The 26,038-nt window shown below is 49.3% G+C and overlaps 9 protein-coding genes and 1 non-coding gene across 10 annotated transcripts; 4 read left to right on the plus strand and 6 right to left on the minus strand.

The window, feature by feature from the left end:
* Positions 1 to 26: 26 nt before the first annotated feature.
* On the plus strand, positions 27 to 5,175 carry EDB91DRAFT_33473 (TRAPP II complex). The gene is made up of 16 exons (XM_041326900.1): positions 27 to 68; positions 129 to 355; positions 406 to 803; positions 859 to 1,226; positions 1,279 to 1,396; positions 1,444 to 2,323; positions 2,371 to 2,557; positions 2,608 to 2,740; positions 2,800 to 2,897; positions 2,950 to 3,372; positions 3,421 to 3,678; positions 3,734 to 4,050; positions 4,104 to 4,155; positions 4,213 to 4,399; positions 4,452 to 4,671; positions 4,724 to 5,175. Exons 2-16 carry the CDS (start codon positions 196 to 198, stop codon positions 4,969 to 4,971), a joined length of 4,047 nt encoding a protein of 1,348 aa, XP_041184571.1. The 5' UTR covers positions 27 to 68; positions 129 to 195; the 3' UTR covers positions 4,972 to 5,175.
* EDB91DRAFT_t9 lies at positions 5,092 to 5,176 on the minus strand. Its single transcript has one exon. It is a non-coding gene; the product is annotated as a tRNA-Ile (tRNA).
* A 14-nt stretch (positions 5,177 to 5,190) lies between these two features.
* EDB91DRAFT_1262005 (P-loop containing nucleoside triphosphate hydrolase protein) lies at positions 5,191 to 6,231 on the minus strand (the record flags this gene model as incomplete). Its single annotated transcript, XM_041324419.1, has 5 exons — positions 5,191 to 5,488; positions 5,554 to 5,841; positions 5,898 to 5,914; positions 5,973 to 6,041; positions 6,104 to 6,231. The coding sequence occupies 5 exons, from the start codon at positions 6,229 to 6,231 to the stop codon at positions 5,289 to 5,291; spliced, it is 702 nt and encodes a 233-aa protein (XP_041184572.1). The 3' UTR covers positions 5,191 to 5,288.
* Positions 6,232 to 6,366: 135 nt separating this feature from the next.
* On the minus strand, positions 6,367 to 8,036 carry EDB91DRAFT_33755 (eukaryotic porin-domain-containing protein). Its single transcript, XM_041326911.1, has 5 exons — positions 7,586 to 8,036; positions 7,372 to 7,529; positions 7,220 to 7,315; positions 6,643 to 7,164; positions 6,367 to 6,586 (listed from the first exon to the last, which is right to left on the minus strand). The coding sequence occupies exons 1-5, from the start codon at positions 7,785 to 7,787 to the stop codon at positions 6,503 to 6,505; spliced, it is 1,062 nt and encodes a 353-aa protein (XP_041184573.1). The 5' UTR covers positions 7,788 to 8,036; the 3' UTR covers positions 6,367 to 6,502.
* A 588-nt stretch (positions 8,037 to 8,624) lies between these two features.
* On the plus strand, positions 8,625 to 11,002 carry EDB91DRAFT_1094201 (glycosyltransferase family 15 protein). Its single transcript, XM_041316866.1, has 14 exons — positions 8,625 to 8,973; positions 9,028 to 9,374; positions 9,428 to 9,567; positions 9,621 to 9,630; positions 9,683 to 9,713; positions 9,775 to 9,827; positions 9,877 to 9,950; positions 10,004 to 10,024; positions 10,078 to 10,119; positions 10,171 to 10,263; positions 10,319 to 10,419; positions 10,469 to 10,550; positions 10,600 to 10,686; positions 10,736 to 11,002. Exons 1-14 carry the CDS (start codon positions 8,911 to 8,913, stop codon positions 10,783 to 10,785), a joined length of 1,194 nt encoding a protein of 397 aa, XP_041184574.1. The 5' UTR covers positions 8,625 to 8,910; the 3' UTR covers positions 10,786 to 11,002.
* A 193-nt stretch (positions 11,003 to 11,195) lies between these two features.
* EDB91DRAFT_1262025 (glycosyltransferase family 15 protein) lies at positions 11,196 to 12,956 on the plus strand (the record flags this gene model as incomplete). The annotated part of the gene is made up of 12 exons (XM_041324420.1): positions 11,196 to 11,228; positions 11,279 to 11,598; positions 11,650 to 11,789; positions 11,840 to 11,849; positions 11,898 to 11,928; positions 11,976 to 12,028; positions 12,092 to 12,165; positions 12,219 to 12,281; positions 12,330 to 12,422; positions 12,476 to 12,576; positions 12,624 to 12,792; positions 12,843 to 12,956. 12 exons carry the CDS (start codon positions 11,196 to 11,198, stop codon positions 12,890 to 12,892), a joined length of 1,137 nt encoding a protein of 378 aa, XP_041184575.1. The 3' UTR covers positions 12,893 to 12,956.
* An 86-nt stretch (positions 12,957 to 13,042) lies between these two features.
* EDB91DRAFT_1041487 (kinase-like protein) lies at positions 13,043 to 16,953 on the minus strand (the record flags this gene model as incomplete). The annotated part of the gene is made up of 13 exons (XM_041312928.1): positions 13,043 to 13,072; positions 13,125 to 13,282; positions 13,335 to 13,358; positions 13,416 to 13,685; positions 13,742 to 13,808; positions 13,868 to 14,018; positions 14,072 to 14,201; positions 14,255 to 14,291; positions 14,347 to 15,573; positions 15,624 to 15,743; positions 15,796 to 16,587; positions 16,640 to 16,730; positions 16,781 to 16,953. The coding sequence occupies 13 exons, from the start codon at positions 16,951 to 16,953 to the stop codon at positions 13,043 to 13,045; spliced, it is 3,270 nt and encodes a 1,089-aa protein (XP_041184576.1).
* An 82-nt stretch (positions 16,954 to 17,035) lies between these two features.
* EDB91DRAFT_34069 (uncharacterized protein) lies at positions 17,036 to 18,376 on the plus strand. Its single transcript, XM_041326927.1, has 6 exons — positions 17,036 to 17,318; positions 17,371 to 17,491; positions 17,547 to 17,644; positions 17,696 to 18,021; positions 18,071 to 18,223; positions 18,273 to 18,376. The coding sequence occupies exons 1-6, from the start codon at positions 17,104 to 17,106 to the stop codon at positions 18,296 to 18,298; spliced, it is 939 nt and encodes a 312-aa protein (XP_041184577.1). The 5' UTR covers positions 17,036 to 17,103; the 3' UTR covers positions 18,299 to 18,376.
* A 77-nt stretch (positions 18,377 to 18,453) lies between these two features.
* EDB91DRAFT_1041834 (Sec23-binding domain of Sec16-domain-containing protein) lies at positions 18,454 to 21,893 on the minus strand (the record flags this gene model as incomplete). Its single annotated transcript, XM_041312957.1, has 7 exons — positions 18,454 to 18,810; positions 18,862 to 19,025; positions 19,079 to 20,058; positions 20,105 to 20,377; positions 20,425 to 20,692; positions 20,748 to 21,238; positions 21,289 to 21,893. 7 exons carry the CDS (start codon positions 21,891 to 21,893, stop codon positions 18,454 to 18,456), a joined length of 3,138 nt encoding a protein of 1,045 aa, XP_041184578.1.
* A 2,535-nt stretch (positions 21,894 to 24,428) lies between these two features.
* Positions 24,429 to 25,973, minus strand: EDB91DRAFT_1040944 (armadillo-type protein; the record flags this gene model as incomplete). The annotated part of the gene is made up of 8 exons (XM_041312894.1): positions 24,429 to 24,517; positions 24,571 to 24,699; positions 24,753 to 24,990; positions 25,040 to 25,246; positions 25,296 to 25,391; positions 25,442 to 25,561; positions 25,615 to 25,776; positions 25,824 to 25,973. 8 exons carry the CDS (start codon positions 25,971 to 25,973, stop codon positions 24,429 to 24,431), a joined length of 1,191 nt encoding a protein of 396 aa, XP_041184579.1.
* Positions 25,974 to 26,038: the final 65 nt, after the last annotated feature.

Here is a 26,038-nt window from a genome sequence, read left to right on the forward strand (position 1 = left end):
ATAAAGAGCGCGGTCGAAGCTTGAAGTCGGTGGGTTAGCGGTCCGGCGGAAGAACCTACATAACACGAGTGTGTAGCTCAACTTGGATGTCATAATCATGCCAACTCATCATAGACGTTTGCGAACAGCTGAACAAGACAATCCGACTTTCGTATTTGATGATTTGGGCTTGTAACGAATAGCTCAAGGCATCCCATGACATCTCATGCATTCGCAGCGCTTGCACATATCCAAATCCTTGTCCTCCCAGTGGGCCCAATCCCTCGTACTGCCTTTGAGAAGTATGCGGCAGAGATCAGGACATTTGATTCAATTCGCTTAGGTGATATACCTACTGGGATGAAGGATGAGCGAGGTATGCGATCCCTTTTTTTACTTGCACGACAGTTTTTCACGGATCTTCAGCCCGTTTCATGCCAAATCCACTTTCAAGTGGTCATCTATATCTGAGCTACCCATCTCATCCTGCCCCTCCTCGCCATCTTCCGCTGTCTCTGTTCCGACCGTCTCACTTCACGCTGGGTATAATCGGTATCGCTGCGTGTTCCTCCTCATATTCCCTTGCCTCTGCTCTTGAGCAATTCGAGAATACCGTACTCGACATCTCTCCGGAAGGCTCCACATTTCCCCTGGCCAAAGTCTGTTTTGCCTTCGAGGAGGAGGAATGTGTTGGCAATGCTGGTCTTGGAGACACATTACCCGGGATTATTTCCATCCCGAGCGTGATGGGGAATAAGAAACTTTATCTCGGCACCCTGCTTGCTGATTTGTGCTCTCAGATCCTCGCTGAACTTGGTCGTGTGGTGCGGATCATTATTTGGTACAAAGTTTCGATGACACTACTAACGGATTATATAGTATCAAGTTCTGGAGAATCCCGTAGGAAATGAGTATCTGAACTCTGCTCTTTTCCCAACGCTGCCTTCTCCCTCTGAGATGCCCCTTTCTCTCAGTTCCGGAATTCTCGGATTTCCTTCGTACTCAAGTCAGCCTGAGCTCGATTCATCAGGCCTCGCAGCACCGAATATCCCGATCAAGCGTAGCTCGACTTCTGGACCCATTATCAGTCACACGACATCCCTTACCCAACGACACTCTACACTCGGTCCCCCAGCGGCCAAGAAACGTGCCAGTGCAGTTGGTGCTGTTTCGTCACATGGTAGACTCTACAAGGTTCTTGGTGATTTCTTCCTGTTGGCTGGTAGGACAGAAGAAGCAATGTTGTGGTTCGTGTCGTTTATTCATCTTCTCAGTTCATTATAGTTGAATTCGCCTAAGGTACGCAGAAGCTATCGTGCTGTTCAAGACCGGACAGGATCCCGTATGGCATGCCTCCGCATTAGAAGGGATGGCAACGGTTTTTGTTCTAGATGCATGGTCAGTCGGTCAAGGCCTGGTAAGTCACTTATCGCTCTTGGCGATCGGCATTAAAACTGTATACAGCAATCCTCTGTTAGCAACAATGGTATGAAGGAACCTTGGGCGGACATATATGAGCAGCTGTCTCAAGCTATAGCTCTATACCACAAGGCTCCTGTGCATTCTGAGCTTAGCCAGGACTATTCGCTTCTGGCCCTGACATACTGCACAGTTGTTATGCGGCAAACATCCCTCCTTTTCTGCGTCTGGTCTACCAAAGGATGGGGTGCTTTAGCTTTTGCTTCGATGCTACAACCTGGGTCAACTTCATATATGCAAAAGGCGACGTCCGATAGGTCCTGGACGAACATGGAGCGCTTGAGCATCGTGTCAGGCGTGTCTCGTTCACACATAGCGAACACCGTGTCGCAAGCGCACGGTCCATGGCTCCTGCATCTTGGCCCTCATGAACGGCTTACTATTTTGCAATCTATGGCCAGTATTTATTCATGCCTTGGATACAGGCGGAAGGAAGCCTTCATTTTGCGCGAGGTCATCAGCTGCATCATGGATCTCATCGTTTGTGGCCGGGAAGAAAATGACCTCCTACGGAAATCCGACATTGGAAGCGCAAACATAGGCAGTCACTCCGAGAATGGCGATGAAGTGAACATGGCGGGGAAAGGAGCTGTCGGTATGCGACAAAACGAGATTCTAGAAGGCAATCAGAGCATTCTGAAACTCCTCATCTGTTCCTGCAAGGTCCTCGGTGTTGATCTGGAAGCGGTGGGTGTGGCAAAAGCAGCGGATGGTATTAGCACCGAAGTAGGGCGTGGGGACAGCAACAGCTCTTCCATGGAGGATTTAGAAGGCTTGGTAGATGCGGCAAAGGAATCCTTCGGGTGGCCAGAGCTTCAAGTTGGGGTTATTCGTGAGGCCATTGCTGTGGCAGAGGCACTTCCCGGTCAGTCGTATTTTCCATGAGAAAAGCAGTCTCTGAGGCAGTTCTAGATCCGCTCGCTGTGGCGCGAATATCATTATCGGCGTTGAGAACAATGCACTCTGTGTTGGCCAGTAGTGATCAATACCATTTGTATCAAACTGCTGGACGTGCTCTTGCTGTTATGCGTCGGCGTGGTGATGCACCTGCGGTCGAGTACTGGGCCGGACACCCTATCATGAGTCTTGCATTACTGCCGTATGTGATCGTTACAAACGGCACAACTGTGTTAACTCCCGCCTTTACAGGTTGGCTTTACACCGCCTACCAATTGAAAATCTATGCTCCATATTGACCGCAACACCATCCGCCACGAATTCGTTGCTGAGTGGGATCACTGATCCTTTCCTATACAATCCCCGGAAATTATCAGGACCGCAGGTCAGTCCTTCTTGCCGGCGACTAGACATGATTTCACCGTGTTGTTCCGATATCCATAGAGCAAAAACTTGATTGTTCAAGGTGAACCTATTGAGCTCACGATCACCTTACGAAATCCTTATGTTTTCGATCTGGAAATCCAAAGTATTTCGCTCAGGTATAGTATTTGCTTTGTCAGTTGAATGATGAGTTAATCTTCAGACCCTTAGCACGACTGGCGTTGAGTTTGAATGCAGTCCTGTTTCCACACTCGTCATCCCTCCCAACACACTCTATCCAATTACTGTCGTCGGCACTGCCAAGACGCGAGGAACTTTAGTTTTCCGAGGATGCATTGTGCAAGCCGCTTGGGGAGCTGCAAAAGAGTTTCTATTACCTGTCCCAACTGATGCCGATCAGAATTTGTTTGCACGCCACCAAAGCGCCGTGAAATGCGAAAGCGGTCGCACCAAGCATTGGGGCCTCGACTCTCGTCCGTGGGAGAAAGATGGGAGGCGACTCAGCACCTTGCTCCCATCCTTCAAGAAACCACCTCAGTTTTTACAATGTGTCGTGGTTCCCGAGCAGCCCCTCCTCCGAATCAGATGGACGTCGCTCACACACGGCGCAGTCATGCTGTACAACGGCGAAGAGTATGTGCGCTTGTTCGCCTATATTTTCGATTAATTGACGTGCTGCAGATCGAGCATTCGCTTGACGTTGGAGAATATTTCTGCATTGCCGATCGATTTCCTTCGGTTATCTTTCGAAGACTCCACCATTGGTCCCGCACAGGAAGCTCTGTCCGAAGGAGAACTTTCCGTCTTCGAAACATATGAGACAGAGTACGATCTTTTACACCGACAGGCGCTTTCATGGCGTAATGACAAGGAGATCACCAAAATTTTGCCAAACCAAAAGGTGGTCCTTTCTGTGACCTGTTTAGGAAAAGTTGGATGGTATGGTGTTACCAAGTCCTCGACCTTTATCGGAACTAACATCATTCGAATTCAGTGCACATGGTACCATCCACATCTCATACTCCCAGGTCAATCGAGAACACGAGGAACAGGCACCCGCAGCCGAGGTGTTCTATACTCGACAGTTGTCATATCCGGTGACTGTGACTGTTTACCATATGCTGGAGTGTCATGATCTGAGCCTCGTGCCGATGGTTGATGTGGATTATGACATCGGTCACCGAGCTAGCAATTCCATGACACAAATCCTTCCAGAAGTTGATGACCCAGCGGAATGGTGCTTGTTTGCAGTTGACGTCCGCAACACATATGGGCTCCCGTTCGAAGTCACATTCGAACGTGAACAAGCTGGTAAGCGCAGGGATCCTACATCTTCCTAAAACATGTTACTTAAGTTCCTCCAGGCACCGAAAGCGCAGCCGTTTCATCAACCGTTCCTCCAGGGTCAATGTCGCGGTAAGTCATCCAGGAAACATTTGTTTGTGGATATAGTCTCATGCCAGGTGTATCAAGTATCATGCTTCCGGTTAAAAAGTTCAGACTATCAGATGATCAGATCTCGCAACCCATACCGACATTATCAGACCGTCAGTTCGTCGTCGGAAAGTCCAGGTTGTCAATCGAAGAGGAACAAGCTCAACGGGAGCTATTCTGGTATCGCGAAGAGCTCCTCAAGATCATTTCCGCCCGATGGAAAGAGGTCAGCCGTTCTTCGCTCTGATTATATTCATCGCTTATGTTTATCGTTTAAGACGAATGGCGATAGACACGGAGATCTCTCTTTGCGACAACAACGGTTAACGCTCCCGATGTTAAAAGCCTTGCGGACAGACGTGGTGCGAGTGGACTTGACGCTAGTGACGGACAACCAGGACGACGGTTCACCCGAAGAGCTCGATTACGGAGGAGGCAAATACATTGCCAGACCGAACGAGATGCTCTACCTTCGCGTAGAGGTCGCCAATTCAACATGTTTGTTCTTTTTCGAGGGTTTTCTCGCTCAGCTCGCTAATTTCGCCTATAGTATCGCCTCTCGTTATGGCACTAGACTTGATCGTTGATCCAGCTGAACAGGTCCTTTCTGAAGGTGGTTTATCTAACGTGGTCATAGGGAAGCTGGAAAGCGAGGAATCCAGAGATGTGGAAGTGCCACTGTACTTCCTCTGCACTGGTCGTTTCGAAATCGGGGCGGAAGTTCGGATATTAGGAGCTCCGAAGGACAGTCGGGCAGGTGCTAGTAGAGTTTGTATCTCCGTTAGAGAGGATGGATAGTAAGTTACGATACGGTCGCAATTAACTCGTGATTTCTTGTCTTTTGATGCGACACTACTAGGTATGGTAGTTGCATGCCTATATATGGATTTTGCAAGGGGCCAAACAATACAAAAAAAGTAGTCCCACCGAGGATTGAACTCGGGACCCTTGCATGGAATGTAACCTCATAAGTACAACGCTCTGACCACTGAGCTATGGGACTATCGAGTACTTATTATCCCTTATATCGTTTTCATTGCATCAAGATATCCTTCGAATAATAATCGAGCGCCTAAAAATTCACGAGACATCATAATAAATATCCTAGGCCTCATCTACGGTTCAGGCATGCGCGGCTCTTCCTCACAACCAGACGTTGAGATCCTAAGGAATCTGGTTCCTACTCTTCTTGCTTGCTCCTCGGAATGGGTGATCCAGACTATCGCCTTCAACCTACCTTCAGAGGATCTGAGGTCACTAAGGATAAACTCTTCCACAAGCTTGGTAGAGTGATGATCGAGAGCTGAGGTCGGCTCTGCAATGAACCGAGTCACAACACGACTGAGTTATAATACAACGATGCAATAGAAATAGTCTTACCGTCTAGTAGAAGAACTTCAGCAGTGTTCAGCCCCACCGCCGTGGCCAACGCTATCCTTTGCGCCTCGCCACCACTTAAGCTAGTCCAGTTCCTGTCCCATAGCTCGTCATCGATGCCCCATGCCCTGGCGACCTCCATAGCGTAAGCGAGATCACCAACCGCAGACGTCGAGGTCAATTTACGGGACTGGAAGGATGTGATCGTTGCGATGAAGTCGTGCGGCGTGCCTGGCAGCAAAGCCGGCCTTTGAGGTACGTAGAAAACACGCGTTCTAAACGCAGGCACGCCTGGAATGGTATTAATGAGCTCCTGTCCGAGTATCCTGGTCAGGGGTCATGCGTACCATGTGCCTTTGCTGTCCTGGCATTGGTGGATGTCAGACGTGACAGAAGTCAAGTTGAAGGTCTAAGGGGCGTACCGTCCTCTATATAAGATCTCCCCGTCATAAACGTTGAGATGGGCGATGCACTTTAAAAGCGTAGTTTTCCTGAGCACGAACTTCAGGTTGAGCCTCCAAACGAAATACCGCGATGAAAGAAAGCAATGTACCCTGAACCACTCTTGCCTTGCAGAACGACAATATCTCTCTCGTTGACATTGAAGTTCAATCCGGCGAAAATGGTATTCTCTTTGTCCTTCTTGCAGGCGACTTTGCGGGCTTCAAGCAACTTTGCCATAGTGAGTTTCCACCAAGTCTTCGATCTGACCTCAGTGATTCTGGTTGAAGTTTATTTCTTGCTTTCCCACAACCAGGTCGTTTAGGCGCACCATATTTTTGTGCGTGTTCAGATCGGTGGGTTTCCACACTCTGTCAATGCTTGTTCCTGCGGACACGCAGGTACAGCCGGACTCGAGAACAGCTGACGACCACAATGGTACTGCAGAAAATCATGAGAAGAGATGTATGCCGACAATAGTGTCTGTAATTATGGTCTAAGTGTAATTAATTCAGTGTTGAGGTGGCATCCCCATCTCTTCTGGGGTCAAGTTAGTGCTCTCGATCATCACACCCACGCCAACCTTGGCGGCATTCTAAAGTAACAGAATGTCAGTTCGGACAACTTCGCAGTGAACTTGGAGCCACTTGCCTTGAAGTGATCAATCTCACCCGCCACCAGGAACGCGAAAGTTGGGGCAAAACGTTGTTCGAGTAGAGCAGAAACTTTGCCCGTCGAGTCCAACTGTGCTCTGAAGGTAGCCATCCGGAGGTCGTATTTTGCACCGAGAGTTGCGATGGCATCTCTTCGTTGAGGAGATGCCATGACCTGAAGATCAGCCGCAACCTCCACTTTCTCGTGGAGCTTCTGCCAGTACGTAGCCTGTAGAATGCCCGCTGGTTGAACTTGTGCGGTTGCAATCCAGTTTTTGTCATCGCTCGTCAGCTTGGCTAGATACGACGTTGTGAACTCGGACATATCAGGGGTTGGCCGTTGATAAAGTGTCTCCACGCCCAATGCAAGGTTTCTCATCACAGACTGGAAGTAATTTCCTATGTATATGCCGGTGAGGTCGGTAGGCCACGGATTGACAGCTTTTGCGTTCAAGGAGTAATCTTGACCCTGGTAGTCGTGCTCTAGTTGGATCATGCTATGGCCAGCTTGTGATGAAAGCTATAAATGAGGGTTATGAGAATGACTTTGAGTGAGAACGGAGCAAGAAACAAACCTGCGTTTGGATCTTCGTGATAGAGTTTTCTGCCCACCCTTGATTCATACGTGCGCTCACATTACCCTCATGGTCGACGCTGCCTTGAAGGAAAATCTGCGGAGAAAGGATCAGATAGAATGAACGAGAACGTGCAAGGCAAATAGGCTAACGTCGTTGTTGGCGAAGACAGCGCCAAAGTTATATGATGGTGCTGAGACTTGCGAACCGAGAACGAAAGAGTGTGTAACTTGGAACGCCGGGTTCATTGACAAACTCTTGGTGAGATCAGCTCTAGCACCATCGAACATGAAGTTGGTCAGGTGAGTCGCTATATAAAACGTCAATCATGATTGGAAGATTAAACGACATGAAGAAAACACGTACATTTGACTTCCTTCTGCAAGTTCTCGACTGTGCCCGGGTTCGGGAGGTCCAATGACTTCCGCCAGTGTGAAAAGCGACTGAAAACGCTAGTCAGAGGAGCAAGGGCAGCCGTGTAAGACGACTTTGGTGCCTGCGGCATGGATGACGGCGATGGGTCAATGAATTCGCCATCTTTTGTAGAGGAAAATGTCGGCGACGCCATAGAGCAACACAACACGGATGCAACCAAAGTCTTGGTGACGAAACTTCAAAAAAACCAGGTGGAACAAACACCAACAAATTCAGCCCATTCAACCGAACTCTTGCTCATTGTTGCTCGATGCTTCTTGCACATGAGCAACTTGCAAGAACGGTGCATCTACGATGATAATTTGATGATGTGGAGGCATCGCTGACGCTTTATATAGCATCAATAATTTATCGAGGCAAGTCCCTACTATGTGGTGGCAGTTCAGTGCTCTGACAGTTCCGCATCTTTTCCTACAGCCTCACCTCATGACGGATGTAGCTAGTTCAGGCTAGTCAGGGTAAAGATAGCACGATGTCATTGAACGCGATGTATGTACAGCTACTTCTGATGGTACCGCAAACTTGAGCCTAGCTATAGGGTCCTGGATCTGCATCGACTCCTCAGAACGCAGACTAGGTCAATCATATCACGGTGAAGTACATAGAGCTACTTCACCATGATGTGATTGGACCTAGAGGTACCTTAGCAATCGTAATTCGCGGACCACGGGGTGATATAATATATAAACACTATACTGAAAACTTTTGGCTTTTTTGTTTTTGCGGAGACCTTGTGACATAGGTATACACATGCAGTAAAAACTCAAAACTGTAAGTATTACTTTTTTTGCTAGCAAATGCCACGCAACATCTTTCAGCATGCGAAATTGACCTACTAGGTCATGAGTTAACGTCCCAGCGATTGCCGTTATCCGATATTCGATTTTTATATACTTAGCCTCCGCGCTCGAGCGGCGAAGTTCAGTAAATTCAGGCCCAATGCAAAATCTCCCCGAACCATCGAGTTAACGTCGAATTTATCTGTTATATTAGCTATGTAGTTGTTAAGGCGATACCGTGGAAACACTAGCTAAGTGGTCAATAATGGATAATCTGATTTCATATCACCGCGCAGTGCTGCGCAGCTCCACTAACTTATACAGGCGTGCGACGTGCGTGATGGACACAATCGCATCCTTTTCTCCGACCCTCGGATTAAATATAAGTCCTTGTTCTAACCCAAATCTCAACCTCTTTCGTCCCCCAGCTGTCGACACCTGCTCGCTGACCCGTCAGCGTCCAGACTCTTCCGAAACATGGCTCTTCTCCCTTTGACTGCGGCACATCGCAGATCTGTAATTATCGCGTTGGCCACTGTGGTATGTCAAGGCATTTCTCGCACTGTCACCTTACTTACCCTTAGCTTCACACAGCTGTGTGTGTGCTATTTTATGACTATTGGTCACGAGGACAGCTACTCGTCTTTCAAAAGTTTGTCCACGCAATGGACCGTATCCAAAGACTCCGCAGTTGTTTTGGACGTCAAACAAACGAGCGAGATTCGGCCACAGAGCAAACCGTCACCCTCTGCTGGCAATATAAGTTCATCTGTCCATTCCCCTCCACGCAGAGCCAATGCTACCTTGGTGATGCTAGCGCGTAACAGCGATCTCAACGGCGTGATATCAAGTGTAGAACAGCTGGAGGCGAGGTTCAATCGCAAGTTTCAGTATCCCTGGGTGTTTTTGAATGACGAACCTTTCTCTGTTGACTTCAAAAAGTATAGTATATCGAGCTATCATTTAGCGCAGTTGGTTTCTCACGTGTCTTCAGGCGAGTCAGCGTGTTGACCGACGCAGAGATATCTTTTGGGTTGATCCCCCGCGACTCCTGGGTCCAGCCGGACTGGATAGATGAAGATCGAGCTCGGGAGGGACGCAATAGCCTAGTGCGACAAGGTGTAATCTATGGCGGCAAGTCTATCATTCGTCGGACCTTCTTTGCTATCTTACCATTGTAACCACAGGCAGTGTTTCGTGCGTATGTCCGTGTAACCCATTCATGTTACGTCTCATCTTTGGCCATTAGTTACCGCAATATGTGCCGGTTCAACTCCGGGGTGAGCGCTTCGTGTTGCGGGTTTAGGAAGGATGTTTCGTTCAGCTGACCTCTCTGTGCAGTTCTTTTTCCATCACGAACTCTTAACGCCATACAAGTGGTACTGGAGAGTAGAGTCAGTCATTCAGCGTACCAGACGAACTGAGTTCTGACCCATTCTGTAGACCCGACGTCAGATACTACTGCGATCTAGATTACGACCCCTTTCTATTTATGGAAGATCACGACAAGGTTTATGGTAAGTTATTCTCAGTACAGTGGTTGAGCTGCTGAATTTATATCCACGGCCAGGCTTCACGATTTCAATGCCAGGTAAATTGACATTTCCGCTGCATCTTTTATAGCATGAATCACGCTCTCAACAGAATGGGAACCAACTATACCCTCGCTGTGGTCCACGGTGAAAGGTAAGCACTAATAATTACGCTCGGTAGCTTGAGGGTGAATCTATTTGCCAGACTTCGTCGCGAAACACCCTCAATACGTGGCACGAGATAACTCAATGGATTTTATATCTGACAACGCGGGCGATACTTACAACATGTGCCACTGTAAGAATTATTCGATCTCATGGCGGAAGCAAGGTCATTGACACCTTTTACTCAGTTTGGTCAAACTTCGAAATTGCAGATATGGATTTCTGGAGGGGCGAGGCTTACACAAAGTTTTTTGAATATCTCGAGGCCACAGGAGGGTTTTACTATGAGGTAAGTTTTAGGTATTTTTGTTTTGTTCGTGTTCACTGACTGTGCACAGAGATGGGGGGATGCACCTGTTCATAGCATCGCTGCAGCATTATTTGCACGCAAGGATCAAATACATTTCTTCAAGGATATAGGTAAAGCTTCGGTCATGTTGTTTCATAGTCATAACTGATCGGTCTGAAGGTTATAAACACGCCGAATTCGCTCATTGTCCTCAGGGCAAACAATGGCGGGAAGGACACTGCTCATGCGATCCAAACGATAACTTCGGTACGATGATACCCCACGGTTGCTCCTGGCGATACTAACAATGACCCAGATTTTGCGCAAAATTCGTGTCTGAGGCACTTCATGCGGTTGGAGGATTAGATCTTCGGTTGATTGAAAGTAGACGTTACGACTTCATACGTGTATTTCTACTATGGGCTACCGTAGACTAATGTGCAGGATAAACTATCTAAGAGTATCTAAGTCCCTTGACCTATTAATGTGTATTTTTATGACTACCTATATTGATCAGGCCTCAGGCACGGCCAACGGCCAGCGGACATGACTATGTGAACGAACCACGTGGATTGCAATGAAGACACCGCGGTTCATTATGTAGTGGTGTGTTGGCAGTTTCCGGTGGCGCGGCCCATCCTTCGACTGCTACCAACAGCAGCAATCTTACCTATATCCTTTTATTTCCTTCTCTTGCAGTTACCATCAAACTACTTTTCTACTAGTGTTAGTTAAGGTCCGAAGGGACTTGCACCTCTGTAAAGATGATGACGCCAATGCGTTATATCTTGCTTGCCTTGGGTGTAATTGTACGTGTTCGTGTCAGCTTGCTAATTTGGCCGGGTTAACAATGAAATAGATTTCTATTCACTACATTCTGAGCTTTACACATGAAGAATACGGAAGGGCGACATCTATCTCAACCATTGCCGGGCAATTCACTGGCCCGAAGTCAAATCCTCCCTACAAAACACCTGTACCAGACGAGTACTACAAGGTTGACGAACCCATCGCCTTACAAGACCGTAAATCGAACGCCACATTCGTCATGCTTGTACGGAACTCCGACCTTTCCGGAATCATGAGCAGTATGAAGCAAATCGAGGATAGGTTCAACAAGAAGTTTCAGTATCCTTATGTCTTCCTCAACGATGAGCCATTTACGGAGAGCTTCAAAGAGTGCGTATTTTACGTTTATATTCTTGAAGATTCTGACAGGCAGCCGTAAAGGCATATACAAGCCTTAACCAATACCACGGTTGAATTCGGCGTCATCCCACACGACCAGTGGCATCAACCATCGTGGATTGATGAGGAGCGAGCAACAAAATCGCGTGATGAGATGGTTAGAGACGGTGTGATCTATGGAGGTACGTAAGTTTCAGCCTGACGACGCACATGTAGTCTGACTATCTTCTAGGCAGCGTCCCGTGCGTATTGCGCAGCCACCCTCGCCAAGTCTAACTGACTGATCCTAGATACCGCAATATGTGCCGTTTTAACTCTGGTGTACGTGTCCTTGATGTGGATTGGCGAGTATTCTAACTGGTCCTTAGTTCTTCTACCGACATGAGCTCTTACAAAAGTACCGATACTATTGGAGAGTCGAGTGAGTAGACGCAACCGGTGGAGATGCGAAGTATTTGGGCTGACTTTCCTCTTACCCAATTAGGCCAGACGTAAAGCTCTTCTGCGACGTGGACTATGACCCCTTCCTTGTGATGCAAGACCAAAATAAGGTGTATGGTAAATTAAATGATGTTATCACTTGTACACTGGGGAGTCTCAAACACCGACAGGCTTCACCATATCACTGTTCGAATATCAATCTACTATCCAAACACTATGGACCACTGTAAAGTGTAAGCGCATTCAGCATTCGCTAAGATTTCAACCTCACCTCCCTCTAGCTTTTATCAATTCTAACCCTGGCTTTGTGTCTCCTGACAACGCGATGGGATTTCTCTCGGATGACGGAGGAGAATCATATAATCTATGTCACTGTAGGTTAATGCGTATCGCTCTCGTTTGCCCATCCTAATGACCACGTGGCCAGTCTGGAGCAACTTTGAGATCGCAGATCTTGACTTCTGGCGCAGTGAAGCATATTCCAAGTTCTTCGAATTCCTTGACGAGCAGGGTGGATTCTATTATGAAGTGAGTCCTGCGTTTGCACACTTGAAACCTCGTTTGACTAGGAATAGCGTTGGGGAGATGCACCAGTTCATAGCATTGGAGCCGCACTCTTCGCGAAGAAGGAACAGATTCATTTCTTCAATGACATCGGGTATCGACACGAACCTTTCCAGCACTGTCCGCAGGGAGAATTGAATACCAAAGGAAAATGTTGGTGCGACCCTAGTCAGAATTTCGGTAAGCATCTTCCTGCAATGTTGGACCACTGCTAATGCTAATTTCTTCAGACTACGAGTGGTATTCATGCTTGAACAAATACGATAGGATGTTCTCGTAGACCGAAACATCATGCTGTCACAGTAATCTACTCCGCAGTGGGCTATATGTTCCTACGACACTGTAGATACCGCAATCCACGATATGTATACCTCAGGCGTATCCGCGATGGGCCACGTTGAACCTAATCAATATGTAGTATTTGACAAGGCTATAGAATGGATTGTGAATAATATTGGTACTGCAAGAAAAAATAAGCTTAGAATGCACAACTGCGCTTGGTTTCTACTCACGGAGTCGTAAAGACGCGTCCAATTGGATCCCAAGGAGGTATCGATGAGACGGTCAACATATTCGCCCACAAGGGAATGAGTCAAGGCAGGTTGAAAGCGATCACGCAGTTGAGCTGCGGTCTGTTCACCGAATGCAGCGAAGCACGGAAGTTTGGAGTCTAACACAGGTTACTTGAGATAAAATGATTATGCCGACTGCGTATTTCTCACCTTTTTGCATCAGCTCCACCAGGGCTGCGGATGATTGATATCAGTGTCGCGCACGGGTCTGACCAACCGAAAGGCACTGACTTATGATTCTGTCGCAATGTTTTCTCGCAGCCTCGAACCCCTCACGAAACAGACGCTTAAACTCCAAAAATTGCTCTCCATCCACACCCCCCAGTACTTCCACGTATTCCGATGGCAGCTTGAATGGTGCAGCCTCAAAACCTATGTTACCTGGTGAATTAGACAGCATGAAGCCAAAATCTATGTGAACGAGGTGCCCCTCTCGGTCCAGCAATATGTTCCCATTATGCCGATCCTTTATTTGCAACAGGTACGTTACGATGGAATAACCTACGAAATGGTAGAGCATTGAATATGGTAATCGAGGTGTCAAGAACGGAACAGACCTGCAAGTGACTTCGCAAAGTTGCGTTGCGCTCGGACAAACTTCGTCGTAGATGGATCGCCGTAAGTCTTGAAATCGTATTTCAGCACACCACAGTTTCCGGAAAATAATCAAACGGGAAACCAACCGACTTGAAGTGATCTAGGAGAGTGACGTATCCGAAACGGCCCTCCGCCAACCGCCTTGCATACTCGGACTTCTTGATGGAGTGTATTGACACAGCGTCTGTTATGGTCTCTACCAAGCCTGACGACGCGCCAGTGGTGAGAATTCGGAAGCTGGACGGAGTTTAGTTCACATCAATAAGGTGACTTGGTAAAAGCAAGCTCACTAGCGGACCCAGCATTGACAGCTCTCTTCTTCCCAAATCTGCTCAAACTGCTGTACGAGCTGAACGGCGACCTGTTCTTGGCGAAGGTCACCACCAGTTTTAACGATCACAGAGATACAGTCCCAGTTCGCTAGTGTTAAATGTCTGAGTGTGATTTTTCACACACCAAGGCTATAGCCTTACCTAGATGACCATACGGCGATTCGTGCCGTATTCGACTCTGAAAAAAAAAGCGGAAATTACAGTCATGCAATAGCTCAAATAGTCAAACCAACCTTCTTCGCCGCCCAAGATTCGCTGAATATTACGGCTGAGGGATCGGCCTTGTTCAGCTCACGCTTGATAATGGTTTCGTCCTCAGCGATCTTCAGGTTATCACCCAAATTACCCAAATCACCAATGCGCATCGTTCCCTCTCCTTCCCTATGCTCTCGCATGCGCTCCATTCGCTCTTCTTCAAGCGCAATCATCTCCTTCATGATACGATCTCTGATGGCAGCTACCTCTGCATGCTGCACACGCATCCGAGTGGTCGCAGGTGACTCGCCAGCCCTCCCAGCGAGCGAGGGATGTAGTGGTCCGCTGTTTGCCTGGTGATGCGGGCCGCCTAACCAGCCAGTGCCAGGAAGCCAACTCAGAGGGCCAGACGACAAGGGCGCCGCTCCCGACCCAATAGGCGTCGTAGTTGGATCCGAAGCAGGCAATGTGGTCACTGCCTCACGAATGAGGTTCGCATTGAGCTGCGAAAGCATGACAGCTGCCGTACGCATGCGTTCGGAGTAATCGTCAAGCGAAAGTATACGACTATTGCTGTTACAACTAGGCGGCGAATCTGGCAGTCCAGTGGTTGATGGTAGTGTCGAGAACTGACCACCATCGGGTAGAAAGGCGGGAGAGGAAGATAATGTCGATATCCCTTCTGGATGAGGTGAGGAGGGTAAGGAGGAGGTCCGAGACCATGCGACCATATCCAGCTCCTTGTTCTTCAGCAGGGGTGGAAGGACAATGGACTCGGTGAGGTCTATTGGCCCACGGAGAGACTCGCCGGTCCTGTATAGTTGTTCAACAACGTCCATCTCCTCTTCATCACCACTGAGAGAATTAGTACCACTGGTAGCAGAGGCTGCAGGAACCGATGAAGCCTCTGGCTCCTCAGTGGAGTCCTTTCCCAAGGCGTTTTCCGAGCGGACAACGGGATCCACAAAGGGATTGAGCTTCGACGTAGGAGATGACCTGACGAAAGCAATAAGCTCTCTCGAAGCACCTTTACGTTCGTTCTCCTTCGTAACTATACGCTTGAGCGCCTCCTTATTGCTTCTCTTCGTCGGGTCGAAGTCAAGGTCGTCGTGCAGGATCTCGATAATGAGCAAATAGGGTGCTCGCTCCGCAGAATTAAGCACAACGCTTTCGCCAGGGGGAATTCGAACAATCTTGTGGTGCGGCTTCGAGCCATTCCGAGGCACAGGGTTATCGGATGAAGAGCACCACATAGGCATGCATACCTGAGATCATGTATCAACAAACTGGGGTTTGACAGAAAAGAAGATATTACCTCTGCGGGCAGCTTATGGTTAAGAGCAGTTAATTCGGCTCTAAGAGCGCTGACTCGTGCAGGCTTTGGCACGACGAGTAGGCGGTTAGAGATGTGTTCGAGCGTTAACAGGAAATGGACCTGTCATGTTTTATGTAAAGCCAAGGTTATAATGAGAACGGAAACTGCTTACTTCGGAACGGTAATAATGACTTCTAAGGAGATGTGCTTGTGAATCCAAATCATACTGTTGAAGGAGGGAATCGCCGAAGTTCTGTGTATACTGCCGAAAAGGATGCTGGGTAGTAGGTATCGAAGGAGAGGATTGATATGGGCTGGCAATACGCGCCGGGGGTGACGGATGAAGCTGATGTAGTGGATCCTCAGATAATCTTGACCGATGCATGTTTTGCAAATGAACTAGAGCTGGACTTGTCTGTGCGGCCACAATCGTTCGACGACGTGTGGCAATTGTTCGCTTCTCGGAGACTGTAGGACTATGGGGGGAAGAAGCATCAGAAGAAGAGCGCGCATCTGCGTGGTCATCTTCATTTTTTCCATCTGAGGCATCATCATCATCATCATCATCATTCCCAGAGTCATTATGAGCGGTCTTTCCGGATGGCGAAGCAATGTCATTGACATCGGTCTTGACGCTTTTCAGGTCTGACCCGTCCTCGTCAGCACGGCCCTGCTGCAATGCAATTTCACCCATGATCTCAGTAAGCTTAGGCATGGCTGGCGTTCCAGCTAACATCAGACCAAGTCCAATGAGTGCTGGTTCGACATGGGCTTTAACTTTGCGACGTGAGAAGCGCGCCTGGAAAGGCAGGTCCAAGCCAGAGTACGGACTAGAGACTGGAGTTGGAAGATCACCGAAGATGATTTCATGACACCTTCGTAACGTCCGCTGGCATACCTGAAAAGACGGAGAACCAGTTGATGAGGAGAGATCTTGCAATGAAGCTTGCATAAGCCAAAGAGTCTCCACAGACATCAGCTGTGAGCTTGAAGCTACAGGGCTGTTGCCTACGTACAATCATGGCTATATGTGTGGACCGCTGTGAGATGTCTACTACAAAGCATTCCAGTGCTCGCGATTTGGAAGGTCGGGTGACGAGCAAATGACTGGTGAACCTATCAGTATGGTTCCCAATGCGACATGCATTGATAAATACCATATGAAACCCCATACTTCGCGTAATTCCTGGGTGTCGAGCTCTCTCAATCTTCGCGTAAGGTAGTATGTGATGCCTATATTGTCGGCATACAGCATCAAATATCGTAGAGCCACATGAACGGAGAAGAAAGATGGAGACAAAAAAAGTCGTAGGAGAAGGGCATGGGACATCTCTGACAAGAGCTGGTCACCGTCTCGGACGGCGAGCAGGGAGATCAGATGAAGAGCTGTGCTAAATTGGTCCAGTTCCCACGGGTGCTATATCGTACACGTTGACAACTTATTTCGTCCAACTCGAATAACCAACGCTTTCCTTTCAAGATGCTCTGGCCCCTACTTGCTTTCTTTCTCTTGCCCTTATCCGTAGCGGCCAAAAAGTCAGCCCATGAACAGCTGGTTGACCTAGCAGCTGCTGGAAATGGTCTCATACGGCTCAACGAACAGACTTATGACTTGCTTACCTCCTCAAAGCGTGACTGGTCGGCTGCCGTCCAATTTACTGCGCTCAATCCCCAGCGGCGTTGTGCTCCTTGCAAGTCAGTGAGAAGATTGCTAACACATCCCGAAAGCTAACTGTGTTCTTTACAGAGAATTTGACCCATCTTACACTGCTGTAGCCAAAGCATGGGCAGCCGCTCCGAAAGAAAAGCGAGACCAGCATTTCTTTGCTACCCTTGACTTTGATGACGGGTACGCCGTCTTCCAAAAGGTATAACACCCTCATGCCCTGCAGTGCTGCATTCGATGATTGACGCGCTTATTAGCTTAGCATGGCTTCCGCGCCAGGCGTTCACGTGTATCCCGCGACTGAAGGACCAAACGCGTCTGCAAAGAAGGCCCCCTTCAAATATGAATTCCAGCAGTAGGATTTTCACCAAATCCTTGATTTACAATCCCTTATTGTACTCTACAGTGGTTTCGAAGCTGGACCTCTGGCCGAGCAACTCTCTGCGCACACCCCCATCCCTATCCCGTACAAGGCTCCCTTGGACTGGGCACGCTTGGGCAGCATTGCTTCACTCGTCCCAATCGTTACCCTTATCTATCGCTTCATCAAACCGGCGCTGACAAACCGCTGGGTCTGGGCCGCCGGCACTGTCTCTACCTCTCTGGTCATGACCTCTGGCTACATGTTCACTCGCATCAGAGGTGCCCCCTACGTTGGCCAAAATGGCGCTTGGATCGCTCAAGGCTACCAAAATCAGTTTGGACAAGAAGTTCAGGTTATCGCCATGGTTTGTACGTCGTCACCCATCTCATACATCATGCTGGTGCTGATTATTCATAGATGGAATCTTGGCTGGCTCTTTCTTGATGTTGATCATCGTCACACCGCGTCAATTGTCGCCCGGCCGTCAGAGAACCCAGGTATACCTCTGGACTGCAGTAAACTTCCTCGTTTTCAGCATTTTGGTATCGTTGTTCCGCGTCAAAAACCCAGGTTCGTCCATGACTTCAAGGATCTAACGCACAATTAACACTCCTATTAGGCTATCCTTTCAAGCTCATTCTATAGAATAATGTAGTCCGTCTTGCAATGGTAGCCATGACATGCATTTGAATTATAAAAAGCAAATAAAAATGTACATGCATCTGAAGAAAGGTGAAAAACGACGAAAGCCAAAAGATATCCAGAATAAATTGATGGTCTCTATGATAAGGATTCGTGATCTATGAAGCATTTTCTGGCTGTTGGAAAACATCAACGTAGCGGTTTCGTACATTGCGTTTGGCGGCTTGCGAGCGTGGACGACCAGGTGGTGGAAGCGGTGTCATGGGAGTCGTTGGCGCTGGTGTATTGGGGAGAGATGTTGCTTCAGTGGGAGCGAGGTTCGAACGCACCCGCATGGGCGGCTTAGCAGTGGGAGACGTGCTCAAATCGATCGCAGAAGTAGATCGGGCTGACGGAGGTGCTGAACTTGCACCGTTGGCATGAGGAAGTGGAGCACTTGCCCGCGCCGGTGATGCTGTCTGTACTCTTGAAGGCGGTGGGAGTGGTGCAGCTGGCTGAGTAGTTTCAGCACCACCCTGAAAAGCCCGTGAGTGACATCTCACATCCTAAAAAAACTGCTTGCATACCTTCTTGTTTACCCAGCGCTTGAGCTCTTTGTCGTAATAGAAAGCGGATTCTTGCCCAAGACTGGCCTTGATGGGACCAGGGGATGATTCGGAACGCTTCCAGAACCACGCCCGACCCAGCCAAGAGCTTGGTGGCGCCGCAGCAGTCCCTGGGGTTTTCGCGTCTAGCAACGAGAGTTCTTGACAAAGTCACAATGGAGAGGTAATTACAACCAACCTTTTGTTTCCTCCGTTTTCTTGACGTCTGCTGCAGGCGTTGTAGATGTTTCACTCCCGCATTCAGCTGCTTCCTGAGGACGTTCACGTTTGAATGCATTATTACCAAAGCCCAAATCATCCTCTTCATCCTCGAAGCTTGGTTGCGACTGGTGATTCGACATGGATGGGCTGGGGACCGCAGCCAATGCGGGGTCATCCATTAAGGAGATGAAGCCATCGGACGAAGCCTGGAAATGATCCACTGGGTGAAAAGTGGCCGTGGTCGGCGTGGGGCCAGAGTCGGAATTGTTGAGCGAAGACCACCATCCTGCCTCCTGCTGTTGCTCAGGGCCCTCCTCGGCAGTTATCTCCAATGAGGGCTTTCGTGACAACGGCTCGGTAGTATATGCAGGGACGTAGCCATTTGTCATCGAATGCCCATTCATACCTGAGCCCTGTGCGGAATAAGGGTAACCTGATCGTGGTGGGTGCAAAGGCGCAGTCAAGGGAGGCGCTGGTGAGGGTTTTCGTGTCGGGTGATAATACTCCATGGCAGATGAGGCACGATCGATAGGCACGTGAGCATGAGAAGTGGAAACTGCCATCGCGGAACCGCTTCTGCGGGGAGGTGGTGTACCTGATATAGAGTGCAGGTTCATCGCCCCAGGGGGTGGCGACGGACTTGCAGAGGTTGTCGTCGATGAAATCTCGCTGAAGTGAGAGAAAGGTCCTAGGGATGTCACCTGAATCTTGGACGGTGCTGGCTGGGGCGACGGTTCATCCCCTTCTCCAGCGATGAACTTCGTCAAGCGTCCCTCAAGCCAGCTACCGATACTGTCAAGACTAGGTTTGTTCACCTTGCCACCTATCCAAGATCCGGTCTTTTCTGTTTGTGGAATACCACTCAGGCGATCTGCAAGTCCTTTCAACTGCTCGACAACAACAGAATGGATGTAGCGTGATGGATGTGTTATTGCAGCGGCGATAGCCTCGCAATATCTGTAGTTTGTTAGAAAGGTGCAGGATCGTAGAGGAGTCGACGCACCTGCTGGCTGCCTGTGTCTCGCCAATCTCCGCCAGATACGAGGCTCTGATAAGCTTGTATGCCTGTAAATGCGGTAAACCGTGGAATGGTTCTTGTCCCTTGGGAATGCTCTTTAACGATAGGGCGAACTCAATAATTTCGGACAGAACGATGGGGTCAGTGTCCTTATAGAAAGCGGGCCACGCGTGTGGACTCCGTGAACCGATGAGAACAATTCGACCTGATGGACTCCCAATGCCTCCTATTGGAGAAGTCTGAGGAGAGAGCAAGTAACTGAGGGGATTTTAGCGCAGGTAGACAGTGCAAGATTGAACAATTACCATGCGTGCGCAGCTTCGACCTGTTGATGCGTTACAAGATAGTCACCCAGCGCTGTCAAAGTTGCTGACCACTCAGGGGACAGTGGACTGGAGACCATTGATGCGACAAGTTCTGGCCACTTCAACAATGCATTAGCAGGGATTTGTGCTGCCATTGCTGGCGAAGGGAAACTAGGTGACATTGGCGTGGTGTGCACAATAGCTGGTGCAGGGACTTGCAATGTACCTGTGGCTCGGGCAAGCAAACTGGTGGGGATCAGTTCCTGGACTATTTGTCAAGTAGTTTAACATCAGAAGATTTAGCTCAGGAGGTGATCACTAACCAGCCGCTGGTCCCTGACCAGAGAATAGACTGTAGACCACACGAAGCCACTCCCTTCCATTGCTGGGAGGAGGTACCTGTTCCTTTCCGCGTCCAATAAAGGCCGTCCGCTGTGTGTCATGGACGCCCAACTCTCCCTTAAGGAACTCGGTGACAACGTCCTTCCAAGCCTCCTTGTCGATGCTGCTCGCAATGACCATCGCATGTGCCCACAGCTTCTCATCCAGCGCATAGTGATAGGCTTGTCTCCTTTCACCTCTCACAAGGAATTCCTGTATCTTGTCTAACGCAGATGGAAGGAGCGAGGAAACTGAGATAGGCGTCTCACTCGTGCCAGCGTGACCACCGTTAAAGCCAGGAATTATACCAAGGCCGTTAGGCATGGAAGAAGTAAACCCCGGTGTCGAGAGGACACCAGACCCACCCTCACCACCCTCAGACGTAGCAATGCGAGGAAGCAGTGCCGTTCTTACAGCTGAGTCGATGTGGGCACTAGAACGCAATGTAAGTTAAGGGATTTTGTCAATGCGCTGGCGACAGACCTTCCAGATAGTGCACCATCGTTCTCGACCATGATCTTGAGCAGCTTGACTAGAACCAACTTTCCTTCAGCACGCTGCTTCTCGGTTCCCTCTGACATATATGTTGTCCCACGCGAAAGCTCTTCGCTCCGATTCTCCAGATACTTGATGACTTGTGCCTTCTTTGTTTTAACTTGAGACGCAGCCGCAGTCCGCACAAGACTGGTAGGTGTACCAGAGTCAGAAAACAGAGGACCAGGGTAAGCAGCGGCAGAAGGTTCAAGCGCAAATTCGGGGAGGATTTTGTGCAACACACGTACGCGCACATCTGTCGAATGACGAGACGACAGGGCGACATCAAACCCAGTGATAAGGTCAGGAGAGCTGTGGAAACACGTAACCATCTTCCCACCGAAACCAAAACTGATCACTGGAGCTCGAGAAGATGTCCGACCCAGAGGATCATTTGAGCCTAAGAGAGAAGGAGAGGGTGCATATGGGGGGCGTGTCGCGAGTGATATGTGAACTTCCTGACTATACGCAGACACTGCGCCATACGAGCTTGGTTCACCAGGACGAGGCTTGGGAATAAACCCGTTCACATCTCGCTGAGAGGGGATTCCCATAGGCAGGGACGCTGTGGAATGCACGGATCCGTTGGATCCCGAACGGCCACGATAGTCGGATGACGCCAGAGCCACAACGTTCTTGGTAAGTGCATATGGGTCAGGGGCTGGTGACCCCTGGCGTGAATGATGAACATTAGGTGATGAAGTCCTCTCATACGTACCATGCGATCTGGGCTCGTGATGATTTGCCGCAGTCGGAGCTGTTGAGTTGTAGACACTCTTAGCGGATCCTGCATGGCTAGTGAACGAGCGAACAGAACTAGGGGATGCCGCTCTGTTGTGCGCGGTGTAGTGTGATGGCTCATACGCATTCATGGAGGCTGGATGCAAAGGGCTGGGATACGTATCCTGTTCAAGGGAGTCGATAGCATTGCGTAAAGGAGAGGACACCCGCTTTACCGGACTACGCAGGGATGACGCATTTGAACTGTTGGACCCATCTCGGGAGTGAGAAGCGGACCGCAGTAGCGCTGGACCTCGTGACAACGTGTCTTGGTGTTGATGCACCTTGCCTCTAGGCGGGGAAGAAGGTGGGCTGCTAGGCAGCTGCGTTGAGCCACTCAAACCACCATGCTCTGCGGGAAGTACAGGCGAGTAGGGATCTCGAACGGCGTGGAAAGGAGGGGATGTCACCTCGGCCTGCAAACCTTCCGGATCGTCCCAGGGCATATCATCAGATGTGTAGGCGCGACTCTCTGAGTGCTGGCCGTGACTTGACGGTAGATATGAGTCAGTGGGAGGAGAAGCAACACGGTGCGTATAGTTTGTAAATGAGCTGGATGGACCTTGCTTGGGAGTGGGTGCATCGTCAATTAATTCCTGCGCGCAAGAGTTTGATGGGGGTGTCGGAGGATTCGCGTGTTGAGGAGGGGCAGCCAACGGGGATGTATGTATGCCGGAATGTGATAACCTATGTTGCGCGTAATTATCACCAACAAGCGGTTGGGCAGGAGGCAGGTGTTGAGGAAAATCTGATGACGGTGTAATACCAGGGGCATTTGTAAGCTGACTAACTTGCGCTCGCGGAGGTGCAGGGGAAACTGAACGTTGCGCCATGCCACTGGAAAGGCTGCTATACCGAGCACTTTGAGAGGAGGGAGAGATGATAGGTGGGACCGGGGGGACAGGAGGGACTTGCGAAGGCTGGCCATAGGAGCCATACTGTCCCGAGGCTGGGGCACGTGCACTCACAGCACGCTTTGACACCTTTGGAGGAGGAAGAGGGGGGTCATACGCATTCGATGTCTTTGGACGATAAGATGCAGCCGACATTGCAGGAGGAACATGAGCAGGAGGGGGAGGGATGCCGGGAGACGGTTGCTTCGGAAGTGCAGCGTACGCAGAATAAGGTTGAGAAACCGAACGTGCCATAGGCTTATACGACTCATAAACTTTCTGAGAGTCGACCGGTGCTGCAGGAGGTTGCGGCGCGCAAGTGGTTGCGGCGTGAGTGCTGGGCTTATAATGGTCGTAGCTGCTAGGCACCGGCGCGTATGGTTGGCTTAGATACTGACTCCCGCTGTATTGTGAGGAAGGGGCGTCCGAGTCTGGTTTGTACTGATGATAGGCACCCGCTGCACCATTATGGCTCCCTTGTGCTGCAACAAGTTAACACTACAGACACCAAAATTGTAACTGAACACACCTGGTTGTTGGGCATAGGAGGCCTGCGGTTGAGTCGTAGGATAACTGGGTGCAGAGGACCATCCTTGAGACTGCTCGTAACCAGCAGCAGGATATTGCGAGTTGTCCGGAACGCTGGCATCCTGGTTTACGGGAACCGACCAGGGATCTTGCTGAAAATGCTGGGCGTCCCGGGGCATGTGGTCTTCAGCGAACAAACTGGAAGCGTCTTGGCCCATGTCAGATGGATAAGGAGCAGAATCATGCTGTCCAAGCTCATGAACCGCCAACCCGGCAGGTGCTGTCGTGTCCGTCTCCTCGTGGCCGATGACCGCAAATGGGTCTGGTCCAGAATCACCGTCTGAACCAAAGAGTGAAGCCGCAGCTTCCACGGTACTCATGTTTGCAACGTTTCTGTCCTGCAGGCCAATGGAGCTCGTGGTCTTGAGAAAAGGGGAGAGCTGATGTTTCGCTGAAGCTTTTGCACTTGGCGACGTGACGGCGATACCTACTTTAGCTCGTAATACTTTGTTTGTCACCGTTTACTTCCCTTCCGCGGGACTATTAGTTGATCCGACTATACGTGCGTGGCAAGACAGAATCCATGATCATTATAACCGGTGTGCTCAGGTATCTATACGTTCGCTATGTACAGCGGATACGAAAAATGACGACAAAGATAATAGTAACATGAAAGGTTGAATATCGACAACGAAGCAGGGAATGCAAGTATCTTACTGAATGAATGTATGTAAAGAGTGTGCAATTAATAATGTTGGTTACGTGGATAATGGTTGTGAGTGATTGCGGAATGAGGAGAAATTGATGCGAATATACCATAGCATTGCGATTGAAGCAAAGAGGAAATAGGACGTGAAGCAAGAAGAAAAGAGGTTGGAGAACACAGTATTAGTTGACTTGCTTGTGCGATAGTGAAGGGTAGTCCGCGGGTTTATCCGAAGCCTTTGAATTAACCGTGCGTTCCAGAAGACGTTCAACTGTTGGGCGTTGGTCAGAAATTATTTCTTTCGGTTGCATTTCATGAACATACTGGAAATGAGATGCTTGCTGTAGGCACTTGAGTACCTGCGCATGCTGACGAGCTGTGGACGGATCTTGGCAATTAGAACATCCTTCTGATCGTTTTCTGCCACGGTTAGTGCCCGCTGAAGAACGTAGTCTATATGAATGATCAGCCATCAGAACTGTAATGTTAAGGACATAGCCACGCACTGGCAAATTGGTCCTTCATCATGGACACAATTGGGCTAACACCATCCGCCTTCGGCATGATGATTTCATCGATAAGGACACGACGTTCCTCAATACCAGCGGTAACGAGCGCCTTCTCGCAGACGTTTGATGCGAATTTGTGGCGAGCCATATTCAGCATCTGACCACGAAGCTTGGCGATGACTTGATTACGATCTTCAGGCTTGCCTTGCTCGAGGACAAATTGAACGACGTAGTTCTTGGCAACTTGTTAGCCAACGGACGAGAGGCAACGGTAGAACACATACCCCGAATTGATCCTGCATGAGATTGATCATGTACTTATGCAGCTCATCCATGAGGGGACGTGTCTGTTCTTCAGGCAGGTGTTCAAAGCATCGTTGTAATACACGGCAGCCATATGGGTGCGTGGAGAGGTCATATACGTTACCCCTGAACGAGTTGACGAAGCCCAGCCGCTCGTGTGACACGCGTTCGATCAGCTTTTGAATGACCTACAGATGCATTAGCGTTAAGCATTTAACGTTTTAGGACTATACTGACGTGGTTGCCGTTCGCGTCCTTCACGCATTTCAGTACATGCGGATCAAGTTCCCTAACAAATGATGCCTGCTGGTCTGGCAGTACAAATTCTACCGCCTAACAAATCTGAGTTAGACATCACGAGGGCATCGAACGCGCATACAGACCTTCTGGACAACGCGACAGCCATACATCTGTAGTGACAGTGGTAGAATATGGCCCTCCATCGTGTTGGCGAGAACAGTCTTTTGCACTTGCGTCCCGTGCTCAAACAGCTTTTGGATAACCTACAGAAGCCGTCAGATCTGACAGCAAACGAAAGATCACGCCATAAACATACATAATTACCAAAGACATCCTGAATAAGCTGCAAGGCATTCTCAGGCACGATCTCATCGAAGACACCTTGTTTCTCCTCCGAAGTAGCCGTCTCGAGCTTCTGTTGAATGAAGCGAGAACCGTGTTGATCGCCGCTAAACTCGACAATATGGCCAAAGATATCCTGAGAGTTGATCAGTTTCCTCCCTATTTGCGTGGAAGTGAACGCACCCTCAGCTCCCACTTCCGCGCTTTGTTTGCTCTGAACTCATCCAGCAAAGGACTGCGCAAAGGCGAACCAACGTCATTCGCATCCTGGCGCCGCCCGGGACGTACGTTTTGGTGATAAAACGGTATCCCATGAGCAGCGTGACCATACATGGGGCCATTAGGAATCATAAAGGGGAGCTGGGCACCATAATCAGCAGCATAACCCTGGTGGGGAG

Source organism: Suillus paluster, assembly GCF_016628075.1.
Source record: "Suillus paluster strain FC165 chromosome Unknown EDB91scaffold_1, whole genome shotgun sequence".
In the NCBI taxonomy this organism is placed as follows: domain Eukaryota; kingdom Fungi; phylum Basidiomycota; class Agaricomycetes; order Boletales; family Suillaceae; genus Suillus; species Suillus paluster.

Excerpts from the sequence above, each read along its gene's own strand:
- EDB91DRAFT_34069 (XM_041326927.1), top strand. The coding sequence starts at position 17,104 with ATGCTCTGGCCCCTACTTGCTTTCTTTCTCTTGCCCTTATCCGTAGCG. Across the intron at positions 17,645-17,695 it reads TTCAAATATGAATTCCAGCA|TGGTTTCGAAGCTGGACCTC; the intron begins GTAGGATTTTCA and ends TGTACTCTACAG. Across the intron at positions 18,022-18,070 it reads TCAGGTTATCGCCATGGTTT|ATGGAATCTTGGCTGGCTCT; the intron begins GTACGTCGTCAC and ends GATTATTCATAG.
- EDB91DRAFT_33473 (XM_041326900.1), top strand. The coding sequence starts at position 196 with ATGACATCTCATGCATTCGCAGCGCTTGCACATATCCAAATCCTTGTC. Across the intron at positions 1,227-1,278 it reads ACAGAAGAAGCAATGTTGTG|GTACGCAGAAGCTATCGTGC; the intron begins GTTCGTGTCGTT and ends AATTCGCCTAAG. Across the intron at positions 4,672-4,723 it reads AGAGGTCGCCAATTCAACAT|TATCGCCTCTCGTTATGGCA; the intron begins GTTTGTTCTTTT and ends TTTCGCCTATAG.
- EDB91DRAFT_1094201 (XM_041316866.1), top strand. The coding sequence starts at position 8,911 with ATGGCTCTTCTCCCTTTGACTGCGGCACATCGCAGATCTGTAATTATC. Across the intron at positions 9,828-9,876 it reads AAGTGGTACTGGAGAGTAGA|ACCCGACGTCAGATACTACT; the intron begins GTCAGTCATTCA and ends CCCATTCTGTAG. Across the intron at positions 10,420-10,468 it reads CAGGAGGGTTTTACTATGAG|AGATGGGGGGATGCACCTGT; the intron begins GTAAGTTTTAGG and ends GACTGTGCACAG.
- EDB91DRAFT_33755 (XM_041326911.1), bottom strand. The coding sequence starts at position 7,787 with ATGGCGTCGCCGACATTTTCCTCTACAAAAGATGGCGAATTCATTGAC. Across the intron at positions 7,530-7,585 it reads CTTGCAGAAGGAAGTCAAAT|CGACTCACCTGACCAACTTC; the intron begins GTACGTGTTTTC and ends CGTTTTATATAG. Across the intron at positions 6,587-6,642 it reads GTGAGATTGATCACTTCAAG|AATGCCGCCAAGGTTGGCGT; the intron begins GCAAGTGGCTCC and ends CTGTTACTTTAG.